The sequence below is a fragment of the Accipiter gentilis genome, chromosome 5, assembly GCF_929443795.1.
Source record: "Accipiter gentilis chromosome 5, bAccGen1.1, whole genome shotgun sequence".
NCBI classification, from domain to species: Eukaryota; Metazoa; Chordata; class Aves; order Accipitriformes; family Accipitridae; genus Astur; species Astur gentilis.
This window is the reverse complement of record NC_064884.1, coordinates 8,235,807-8,247,857: the sequence shown is the minus strand read 5'-3', so window position 1 is coordinate 8,247,857 and position 12,051 is coordinate 8,235,807. Positions and strand designations below refer to the sequence as shown.

The 12,051-nt window shown below is 57.3% G+C and overlaps 1 protein-coding gene across 3 annotated transcripts in view; it reads right to left on the bottom strand.

Moving 5' to 3' along the window:
• Positions 1-12,051, bottom strand: part of ZBTB16 (zinc finger and BTB domain containing 16) — a 65,083-nt gene that overhangs the window by 3,096 nt on the left and 49,936 nt on the right. For all 3 annotated transcript variants that reach the window (XM_049799343.1, XM_049799344.1, XM_049799345.1), the window contains exons 5-6: positions 2,517-2,687; positions 220-387 (exon numbers count right to left, since the gene is read on the bottom strand). In XM_049799343.1, the coding sequence (XP_049655300.1) occupies positions 220-387; positions 2,517-2,687 (339 nt within the window). The remainder of the gene's footprint in view (positions 1-219; positions 388-2,516; positions 2,688-12,051) is intronic.

Below are 12,051 nucleotides of genomic sequence, written 5' to 3'. Positions count from 1 at the left end.
CATCGACGCTGCCGCGGCGGGCACAGCCGATAACCGAGTAATGAACAGCAAAACCGATCTGACTATTGATCCCCTATTTACAATAGTTACACGCCGGCGCATCTGATGATTCGTTATCCCTGGCCGCCGCCCTGGTCCACGCTGCCGGTGTCTCCGCCGGGGGACTGGTCCGGCACCGCCGGCCTCACCGGAGACACCCCCCCGCCCCGCAGCACGTACCCGTGTGGACCCGGTAGTGGGTCTCCAGCTGGTGCTTGAGGCTGAACTTCTTGCCGCAGCCGTTACACTCGTAGGGCTTCTCGCCGGTGTGGATGCGCTTGTGGCCCTTCAGCGTGCTCTCGTCCCGGAAGCAGCTGCCGCAGAACTCGCACTCGTAGGGGTGGTCACCTGCAAGCACACGTGTGCGTCAGAGACACCGCCGCGGCCACCGTGCCATGCCAAAACTAGCCCCACGGCCTGGATTTAGCCCTGGCACCTGCCGCCGCCATGCCGGGGGGATGGAGCATCCCAGCCACCCCAGCACAGCACACCGGTCCCTGCAACCCTGTGCATTGGGGATGCTCAGGTCTGCAGCAGGCTAACTGGACCGGAGGGCGCCGTGACCCTCCCGCCACCGATTCCCAGGCTTTTCACCCGGCATCGCCGGCACAGACCTGGCCCCGGGCGTCTCCCGCGCTCCAGACCAGGCAGCTGATAAATGAACTCTGGTTCGGCACCAAAGGCAGAATGATTTGAAGGAAAGGTGAGGGCTCCAGCTACTTATTTATTACAGCCGCGAAGGCAAGGACAATAAAGATAGATTGATCGTCCGAGACTTTGTTCATGAATATTTAAATATTACTGATTTGTCTTGTCACTGTAATTACAATTTCTCTGTGCCGCATATCCTACAAGCACAGTTTATGGTAAAGAATGGCGAACTGTATTTCACTTGTCCTGCTGCAGATGTGCGGAGCTGCCAAGCGTGTAATGTTCCCCGCATTTCATACATTTTCTTCAGCTGTGAAGGCTTAAGTCATCCACAATGACCTACGTTTTTTCATTATCCCCGTGTCAAACTGCACTCGTGCCTGGGCATAAATTGTCCTTCTCGTTATATACTCACATGCCTGTGCTTTCGCTTCCCCTTTAAAATGATATTTTACTCTCTCCCCGTGTGCTGCAGCCGAGACCCGTGGCCCCTCACCCCCTCCCGCAGCTGCTGGCTGGGCACCGGAGGAGGAGGATGCTCGGGATGCGTTCCGGACCCCCCCCCTCCAAAGGCAAGGCAGGCGGTGCGTGTTGGCAGCTGCCTTTCCCCTACCCAGGCCTGATTCCCAATTATCACCTTGGTTTTCCATCCTCTGGGCAGAGATAGTGACTGTGCAGCCAGAGGCAGATGGCATTTCCAGGTCCTCGATTGCGAGGAGAAGCTGTGTAAATGGGAGCCAGGGCTCCTGGAGCGCTCCGGCCCCGGGAGGAACGCTCGCATCCTGCACCCATGCAGGATGAAACCATGCCGCATGATTAAACGCCCATGATCCCAGCATTTTTTCACAGCCAGGAGCTGCTAAAGCAGCAGAGGTTGGGGTGGGACACGCACGGCCCGACCCGCAGCCCAGGTCACCGGATTACCGGCTATAAATAGCTCCAGTGCTCGGCATTAACACGCTTATCATCAGCGCGCGACTCCCATTTCCCACGTCGGGACCCCAAGCCCTAGCACACGTGTGGGTCTGGCAGCTGCCAGCCACAGCGCGGACGGAGCGACCCTCCCTGCGTGTCCCCCCAGCAGCTGCTTTGACGTCCCCTTCTGAGGCTGTATGCATGCACGGTGCTTCACAGGAGAAAGGAGAAGGGCTATCCCAGCTTGGCAGACGTTTTCCTCCCTGCCAGCCATAAAAGTGCAGACGAGGAGGGCGCACGAGCCTCTAACTCGTGTGGGCAAAGGAAGGCCGAGGAGCGCTTCACCCACGCAGCTGCAGAGAGCCGGGACGATGCTCGCCGCGTGGCTGGGACCTCTCCCGCTGCCATCCCCTGGTCCTGCCTGGGGATGCGGGTAGAGGAGCCGAGGACACGGCACAGGCTCTTTGAGGACACGGCGTAAGGCGGTCAAAGCCCCGCTCTCCCAGCCAGCTCTCCCAGAGCCAAGCCCTGCCCCAGTGGGCTGCGCCACTGAAGCACCAGCTACACGTCGCGCAGGTCGCCCTAATCCCATTAGGGCCGAGCACCGGCTGATTATGTGCATCTACCGCCCATAAGCTGATGAAGCGGGTATGATCGCACATCCCCTAAGAAGGTCACATGTCACCTTATACCAGATCAACTTATTACACGCAGCTTTTTTCCGTTTCGTTTTTTAAATCCCAACAACCTCAACTGCAGTTGCCTTGATGCTTTTACGACAATGTCACTTTTCTTTTCCCTTTTTTGTTTTTTTCGGGGTTTTTTTTGGGTTGGTTTTTTTTCTTTTACGAACGGGGAAGAAGCCTGCCCTCACCCCGAGTGGCAAGCACCCGTCGGCGGTGCCATCATACCTGTGTGGGAGCGGAGGTGCCTCTTGAGTGCGGTGTGGCTGGGGAAGGTGCGGTTGCACTCACTGCAGATGTAGCTGCGCACCCCGGCATGCACCTCCATGTGCTGCTGCAAGGCGCTCTGCGTCTGGAACCGCTTGCCGCACAGCAGGCAGAAAACGGCCATGTCCGTACCTGCGGGAGAGGGAGAGAGCCAACTTAGGCGCTGCCCAGCACCCCCATCCCACTGGACCACCACCCCACCAGGCATTCGGGGTCCCCTCACTCCCACCCAGCAACAGGGATGCTCCTGCAGCAGGAGGGACACCAAGAGCTGCGAGGCTCTGGGTGTTGTTGGGGTCCCACCGGTGCCACCCTGACCCTGCTGCTGGCTGAACCGGAGGGCACGGGGGTTTTTATTGCATTTTTTATTGCACTGGGAGCCCCAACCCTGCAACGCCTAGGGCCGCCCAAATGCAAGGCAGCTGTTGGGCCATCACCACCTCCCCATGTACCTGCGAGAGCTGTCGAGCTCTCGTAAGGCCCAGGGGAAGGGGACCCCAAGAAACACCCGAGAAAGCCGCCCCGGGGAGCAGGGGGTTGGATGCAAGAGGGTAACATGCCCACCCCTGCGATCCACAGCCCTAATACAACTGCCAGCTCCATCCTACCGACCATGGGTATAAAACTGGCTGCATCAACACAACAGCAAAAGCAGAAAAAAAACCCTAACCCCAGATGCTTATACAGCGTCAATAAAAATATCAGACCTTTGTGTTATTAAACAATTTGTTTTCGTTTATGCATAGCTGATTGTTCAGAACCTATGAGTCAGTGCAAATTGTATTATGCGGGGAAATTAAGCAAATAAATGCTAGCTTTTTGGAGACATTAAAATGTGGGGACTATGGAAATAAAATTATCTAGGAAATTGTATTAGCAATTCATTAGGAGCGGCAAGATGTTCAAGGTAACCAACAGATCTGGGCTGCCTTTAGGAAGTGCGGGGCTAGGGGGGCTGTGCGACATGCTGCCAAAACCAGCCAAGGGCAACCCAGCGGCGAGGCAGAGTTGCTGGAGGGGAGCCCACCAGGACCACCCTGCCACAGGGCAGGGAAACAGCGGGCGGCAGGCACCCGCGGCGATGGCAGCATCATGGTCCTGCTCGGCGTGCAGGCAGGTGCCAGCTAAGGATGCTCCCAGTGCAGGATGCTGACAGCATCCTCCTGGCCAGCCCCACTCCTCCAGCCCGGGGAGCAGCCAGGTGATGGGCATCCCAGAGAGCATCTCAGTGTGCGCTGTCACCCGCCCTGGCATCGCGTGGTGGCACACCGCAGCCAGCTCTGCCCTGCGGCTCTGGGGATGCAGGAGCCGCCAGGAGGGATGCTCAGTCCCAGCCTTAGCGAGGCTGCCCAGAAACACTCCGAAATCTGCAAAACACCCCTAGTGAAATGGGAATAAAAGCAGCAAGAGAGGCGGCTCTGCATGGGAGCTGCCTTTCTCCCTTCGCAGGGATTTATCACGCACCCCCCACGCAGCTGCGGACAAAACGCTCCCGAGACAAAAAAAAAAAAAAAAGAAAAATTAAAAAAAAAAAAAAGAGGCAGCCAGCCCCGAACGGGCCGTGCGAAGCAAATCCCAAGAGGTATGCGGCCCCACGGCCCTCGGCGGCCCCGGCGGTGACAGCAGGACGGGTCAAAGGTCCCCGGGGCTGAGCCCCCAGCGCCGTGGCCAGCTGCGGAGCGGAGGCCCCGACCGGCGGGACGCCGGCCCCGATAAATCTGCCGCCAGCAGCCCCCGCTGGGGCCGGGGACAATGGGCTCCCGTGGGGGCGGAGGGCAGGACAATGCCGCCGGGCCGGCGCGCGGGGCCGTAACAAATCCTCCCTGGCACCGTAGGGCCCTCATTTGTGAAACTAATTGGCCCCCGCTTGAAAAAAAAAAAAAAGGGCCGACTCTGGCAGCCGTGGCGATGGGGATGAGCCGCCTCGTGCACGCACAGGGGGGATACACCAGCCAGTCGACGGGGACAGTGCTGGTCCCCCCGGAGCTGGGCATCCCCCTGGGGGTGCTGCTGGCCAGGACCCCCAAAGGGCGTTTTTTATTTTTTTTTTTTTTTTTTTTAGGTAATGCATTAGGAAATAAATCAACACCCCAAACGGGGAGGTTGATGTGCACTGGCCCAGCTTGCGGAGGCACCTGCTGCTAGCTGCCCTCCAAGAGCAGAGCATCTGCGGGGTCTGAAGGCTGATGCCAGCCTGGCGCGGAGGCGGAGGATGGCCCTGCATCCCCACATCGAGGCCAGTGCCCAGCAGCAGGACACGGAGGACCGAGGTCAGGCACCGCTTGTTTGCAGCCCCGAGGCTCCGCCGACGTGGCTCTCCAGCAGCCGAGGATGGTGGCACCAAGCAGGGGCTCTGCCGGGCTCCATCCCGCTGTGGGAGTGCAATTAAGTTTATTTTTTTGGATTTTTTTTTAAAGTTGTACGTGCAGCCACGTCCCACCTTTGCAGAGAGGATGGGAGGTGTGAAAAAATGGAAAAGCTCACGAGAGGGTGCCTGGGGTCGCTGCCGTCCCTGCCGCAGCCGGGCTTTGGCAGCACTGGTCTTGCCCCAAGGAGAGCCGCGCCGGGCGACGCGGGGACTCGGCCCTGGGCTCCCAACCAGAGCAGCCCCGAGCCAGCCCTCAGCCATCAGAAGAAAAATCACCCCCGATAAAGAAACGCCGCCGCCCCAAACCAGTGAGAGACGGATTTATTCATTTCCCTGACGTTTTAATGGTTTCTCCCCTTTTTGCGGGAAGATGATTACAAATTAAGCGGCATTTAAACGCTTTTTACTGTCAACAATTAAAAGGGGCGAAGGCGGGCGAGCAATTCATTCCCCGGGAAACGCGGCGGCTCTCGGCGGGCGCCGCTGGCCCTTCCCTCTACTGTACGCCGCACAATGGCCCCGAGCGCGCCATTAATTTTGCAGGACGTTCAAAAGCAAATTAAAATAAAAAAAGCCCCCGGGCACAAAGATAGATACCGAGGGAGGGGGCGGCATAGGTCAAGCTCACGGAATTAAAGTCTTAGCAACCGTGGAGGTTTAAGCGCAGACCGTTACACTGCGTTCGGCAGCCACCTTCGCCCATCTTCCCCGCTTTTATGTATCTCTGCCAGACCCAGCGCCGTTTGCCGGCAGCCGTAAACCATTAATGGGGTGGCCATCGGCGCTACCGTGGGGTTCAGAGGCAGAAGCCAGAGCAGACTGGGTTTCCAATGCTGTTTGGGCAAGCGCGCAGGCCCCGTCTTGCAGATTGGTTTTAAATAGCCAGAGGTCCAAAATCTTGTTTTTAGGGGACGGATGGTTGCTGGAGGGAGGAAAAACCCTACGGCCGCAAGCCTGGAGACGCACGTCCTGGTCCTCCAGTGGCTCGATCCCAAACAAGCGCAATCGATGGAGACGTAAAGACAAGCGAGACGCACTGCACGGTAGTCAGGGGCTTTTCTGCCCCGGCTGGAGTCACGGTGAGGGATGCTGCAGGCATCACAGCGCCGAGCATGGCACCGTCTCCCGCCCGCTGCCTCCGCGAGAGTGGGAATTACAGTAAAAACCCGCGTGGCAAGGGGCGAGGGAGGCAGGGTGGTTCGCCCTTGGGCGCCGCGAAGGAGCCGGGCGGGTTTCAGTGAAGTTCAGGATGCGGGAGGTGCGCCGGCGGGAGAAAGGCGACACGTCCCCTTTAAAAGGAAATATAATTTACAGTGTGCAGCCAGGCGGCCCATAGTTTCAATCTCGTTTACTATAGAGAAAACTCTGCTAGCTGTTCTCTATCCCACAAATCCGATTTAATCAGACAAGCCAGCCAGCGTGGCTTGAAGTAAAAACGGATAATTAGTAAACAGAGAGCTACTTCAGTGCTTCATTGGCATTCGAGCCGGGCTAGTGTGTCGCATTTAAAATGCAGTCTGATGAAGTTTACAAAATCAAACCATTTGTTACTCCTATTGAAGAGGCTTCAGGCCACTTGCAATTAAATTGGAATTAGTGCTCAGAATGAGATACAGCAAATTCATACTAAAAAGGGATCTGACTTTCAGACATTTGACTTCAAGTTTTCCCCCCCGTGCGTGTGCACGCGTGCGTGCGCGCTCCCGCTGGCCCCCCAGACCCGACTGAGCCTGGACCCCTGACGCAGGCAGGTATAGGGCGGCCCAGGGATGCTCCGGCAGCAAGGGAGGGGGGACCAAAGGGGACCGATGCCACCGTGCCGGTGAAGCATCCTCCATGGAGCCTCAGCTGCGGCAGCACGGCTCTGGCGGTCCCCAGGCATGCAGAGCCGACGTCGGGATGCGCAAACCAAACCCTCCCCGAATCCTCTTCTAGACGCTGCCATCTTTTCCCCGTCTCTCCTCAGAGCAGTGTTACGAGACTCAAAAAAAGAGGCAGATCTGGCCGTCCCTTGCAGCTGTAATCGACAGCATCAGAAACCTGTAATCAAAGGCTGCGGAGGGGCACACCAGGAAGGTTCTGGCGTTACAGCAGGCACGAGGGTGCGCTCGTCAAAGGATGCCGACAGAGCCTGTCGCTGCCTCTTGCGCCCACTTTAAAACCCCGAAACCCTCGCCTCGTGTCCTGTGAATTCGGGTTCCTCAACAAGACTCACTCCTCCTTCAGTCTTTGTATTTAACGTCGTTTCTTACGTGCTGCACGTGCCAAAGAGGCACACTAACATCACCTCTGTCAGCGAGGTGGACAGCTCTGAAACATTCTGGCCGTGTGAAGCAGGAGCCCAAGGCCTGTTGGCTCTCCTGAGATGAGATTTCAGGGATGTTTGACGGTTTTTTGTCAGCGTGTCAAGGGCTCCCTACCAGCCTCCACCTCCCGGACAATGCTGCTGGCTGCAGCTGCAGGGGAGGCTGCAGGCTGCTGGCGTGCATGAAAAGCAGCTTTAGGGGAGGGCAGCATTTTTAGCATCCTTGGGACCACCGAGGCAAGCGGATGAAAGCATTGGCGACTGCAGCCCAGGAGCTGCAGGTAGCTATCCTTTCCAAGCCCTGCCTGCGGGAAAGCAGGCATAGAGGCGGCAGCAGTGCCGGCAAGGGGTGCATCGCCTGGAGCATCCATCCCCGGAGCATCTCCAGGCCCAGGTGGCAGCGCTCAGCCCATCACTGCCGTTACACATCTCTGCCGGCTTCAGCAGAGGCGTGGGATCCCCACTGCGGAGGGTGCAGGCTGGCCCCCTCGCTGCCCGGCAGCAGATGCCCCTGATGGAGGCAGCAGCTGGGCAGGCGATGGCCGCCCTGCTCGGACGATGCGTGTAAGGATAGGACTGAGAACCATCAGAGCCGGCGGGACTTAAGCACGTACTTAAGGTGCTGGTCTCAGCTTGGCGCCGAGGGTTCCCCGGGGCTGCGTAGGGAGGAAAGGCAGTTGCCACGCATGTCCTGCTGGCACCAAGCTGAGGAGGAGGATGGGTGATGAAGGACAGGCAGAAGCAGCGGGCACTGGCAGGGTCCTGGGGGTGCCAGGCCACAGCACCGGCACCGAGGTTGCGTTTTTGCCCTGGTGGATGTGCGCTGCTTGGGGTAAGAAGATTAACCCAGTTTCAGGGTCTGTTTTCGGGTTTGTTATGAAACCAAAAGCAGTGTTTTCGGTGGCAGCACCCAAGTGAACCCGCGGGGCGGAGCAAAGGAGCCTTTCCCTGAATGCTGCTGTTGGGCTACAGCACGCCTGCACACATACACGTGGATGCACGGGTTTTTAAGGGTGTCACGCTGGGATGGCAGAGTCAGCCCTTTTCAACCCCCCAGACGCTCTGGTGTGGCACCGGAGCAAAAGTGCTATTGATGGGTTACGGTGGCACCCGTTCCCATGCCGGCTGCTCGGTTGGAGCCCAACAGCCCCTACAACCTTCACGGTTAAGTAGAGAGAGGGGGGAAAAAGCCCCGGATGATAAACACACGAGATGTGCGCATTTTGTGCCGGAGTCACCAAATCATCCTGGTTTCAAAGGCTGCCTCCGGACTCCACGGCTCGGCTTCCACGCTAATTAACATCTTTATGGAAGGCAACTTCTCCCAAGGGGGCATTTGTTTGATTATTATTATTATTTACTCAGAGATTGCACTGCTTTCTTCCCAACTTTAACTGACTACGGGAAATTAATTCTTAAAAAGCAGCCGGCGCCGCCTGCTCTTCTGCTGCTGGTTTTCCTCCAGGGGTGGCTGTATGAGGCCGCCCCGGCTGCAACAGGAGGGCAGGGCATGCCCCCTCCCCGGCACTGCCCGCTGCCTCAGCACCCGCTCGCCTTTCCACCAACGCCTAGAAAAACTCAAGTGTTTCAGAGCAGATGTACTACATTGACCTTGCAAACACAGGGGATTAAACACCCCCCCAAAGCTCAATGCTTCATTTTGTGCTCTGGTAGCGATGCACAGGGCTGCTTCCCCACCCGGCCGCAGCCCTCCCCATCACCCAGGGCGGGATGCACGTGGAGGATGCTCGAAATGTGGGCACCTGCAGCGAGCCGGGGGAGCGGGCAGCAAGCCCTGAGCCGTGGCTCTGGCACGGGCAGCTCGCGCCCGCCAGGGGTGATTTATTCCGGGGGCCATCTGGGCTCGGGGGACAATGCGGTCCCGCGTCCCAGTGACCCGGCGCATTAGTCACACCCTCCCCACTCGACCTCTCCGTCTCCCTTTGAGCGCATCGGGACGAGAGCATCCCCTTCTCACCTCCCTTTCGGGGGGCCCTTTGCTCCTCCCTGTCCCATCAGCAGCACCTCGCCCCTTTCCCCGCCGTCCCGCATCTCCATCACCGTCACCACCACCACCACCACCATCATCATCATCATCACCTTCCTTCATTGCGCTTTTCTGCGATTGCTCAGGCAAGAACGATTACGAGGGAGAGCGAGCGGGGAGGGAAAGAGCCCAGTGACTATTAGCGGCAGCGGCTTTATGGCAACAGGCACACAACTCATTCGTTTCATGTTTCGTGGAATATAAAAGCGCCGAAACATTTTAATTTTAAATTCTTATCATTGAATTTACTGCTTTTCTCTCGCAATGATTTGTGTTGCTTTTTAATTTTTACAGTCTCTACAGAAGCCAGATGCTACCGCCTAGGGCCAAAATAATAAAAACCCGCCGCAGTCGCGAGTTACAGAACAAAAAGGAAACGCGCGGCTGACAGAAGTTAATATCTCAATTTAACAGTGCTGCTCCGCTAATGATCCTTTGATATGTGTTTATTTAGAAAGGTCTGATCTTGACCTTGAAAGCAAACTAAACCGCAAAGTCTTTATGAGAGGAGAGAAAGACTTTATTTATAGACTGGCTTTGCGTCAATCACGGCGGCAGCTGGACCCGCACTGGGTGAAGCGCTGCCAGGCAGCCCACGGGTCCAAACAGGGCGTTGATTGAGGGATGCATTTTGGGGGGGGGGGGGGGGAGGATCGGCCGCCGAGGAGGACTGCGGCACGTCCCCCCATCTCCAGGGTAGGGTGCTGAGCCCACGCACGGAGACCCGCCTGCAAACCCAGGGATGCGGGCAGCTCCTTGCCCCCATGGGACACTCCCTGGGTGACAGCGCTGGTCCAGGCATGCCCCTGTCACCAGCACAGGGGACAAGCCACCCCCGAGCATCTCCTGCCCAAGCCCTCCTCCCCAGCACGTGGGGAGAGCCGCCTTCACCCTCCGGCTGCTGCAGCATCCAGCCACATCCTGCCCTCCCTGAACGTGGTCCCCAGGCTTTGGCAGGAAGGGGCATGCTCAGCATCACCCAAACCTGCACCGACAGAATATGAACAGGTTTTCCTCCTGCAGAAAACAAGCGTTGCGCAAACCTCTGGTTTGGAAACGAGAATCAGGTGAAGTTTGTTGGGGCCAATCCCGTTATACTGCATTTCCACCTCCCAGCTGGGGGAGGTGAGAGTTTCCCAAGCTCCTAACGCCGTGCGAGCCTGGGAACGCGCTGCGGAGGCCTATGGTGCGCTGCACTTCCGAGACCGATTTCTGTTTTTTTTAGGCCAAACAGCTGAAGATGTTTGCTAACCCTAAAACCTTCTGGCCGAAGCCGGAGGCATGCCCTCCTTGCAGAGTGGTAGTCCCCAAAACCTTTCGTTGTACGGAATATCTATGAAAATAGATTAATACATATCAAAAATGTTCAGGCAGCCAAAAATGCAGCACACCCATAGGGACAACCTTCCCTTTTCAGCACCCATTACGCATTTTGGTACCAATGAGCTTATGGTCACGGTAAGGCTGGTAATACCAGGAATATGATGACCTGCTCTGGGGAGCTGCGATGGGAGGGTGTGGGTCGGCGGCGTTCGCATCCTACTGCCGCTGAACAAAGCCAGCGGGAGACAGAGGCCATCACAAAAGGCCTCTCTGCACGTCAGCAGGAGGGATAAACGCCACCGTCGAGCCCCGTCTGCCCATGCAGCTGAGAGGGGAGAGCTGGGCGATATCGCACCCTTGCAAACGCATCTACATTTAGATCCCCGAAGGAGCCACTGATGGTAATTCAGCCTTAAGACAGGTGTGAAAACCAGTACACTCGGAGCCGGAAGAAACTCCTCCCATGAAGGGAAAAAGTAAGTAGGAGCGGGAGGATGCAGTTTTTCTCTGCAGCGACGAAGTGTGCCCTGGAGATGGCATGGTGCTGGCAGAGGGGGATGATGCTCAGGGATGCCGGCACTGCCGAACAAAGTGCGTCTGGACGTGCCTTGTGCACTTGAACTCCCTCGCTCCCCATCATCCTTGGGAAAAACAGATGTTCAGCTCCTTCAGCCCCTAAAGGTATGGATGGAAAAGCTGCCTGCCCTCCTGGCAAAATAAACATTGCTTGACCAAAACGCATTAATCTGTTTGGTATCTGGGTATCTCTGTGCAGCACCTCCCCTGGGTGCCACTTTACCCTAAGCCTGTCCCATGGCTCTCAATCATGCAGAATGCCAGATCCACCCCTGCCATTCCCAAGGAAGCCGCGCATTGCAGAACCATCCCTGCCCTTCCCGAGGATGAGCATTTCCCTAGGGCAACCGGAGGCAAATTGTGGCAGTGGTTCTGGCCACCACATCAGAAGGGAAGCTGTCATCTACCCGCTTAGTCGTCGTCACCGTGCTGGCTTCCCAGCTTTCCTCTTCCTGGTTGGAATTTGGAGTGAAAGCAGCTGAAAAAATAATGACTTTCTGTCGAAAACCTAGCGTATTTTTCCCACTGCGTTCCAAACGATAGTTAAACTACTGTGTTAGAAACCGCTCCGCCTTTAAACAAAGAGCTTCAGCAAGGAGATAAAACCCTCACCCAGTGTTTCTGGTCCCCTGAGAGCCACCCCCAGGGTCTTTTTGGCCAACGATTCTCCACCATGAGTGCTTGACAACCAGCACATGGTGGTGGGTGTGTGCTTTGCCCTGCCAGGAGGGTTTTAGGGGACAGCAGACAACGTCCCTGGTCAGCGATGTTACGACCCGCCCTCCGTGGTGCCCCTGCACTTGCCTACGGGGCTGCAGCATCCCACCCCACGGGAGACCGCTCTGATCATGGCCACCGCTAGCATCACCACCGCCCT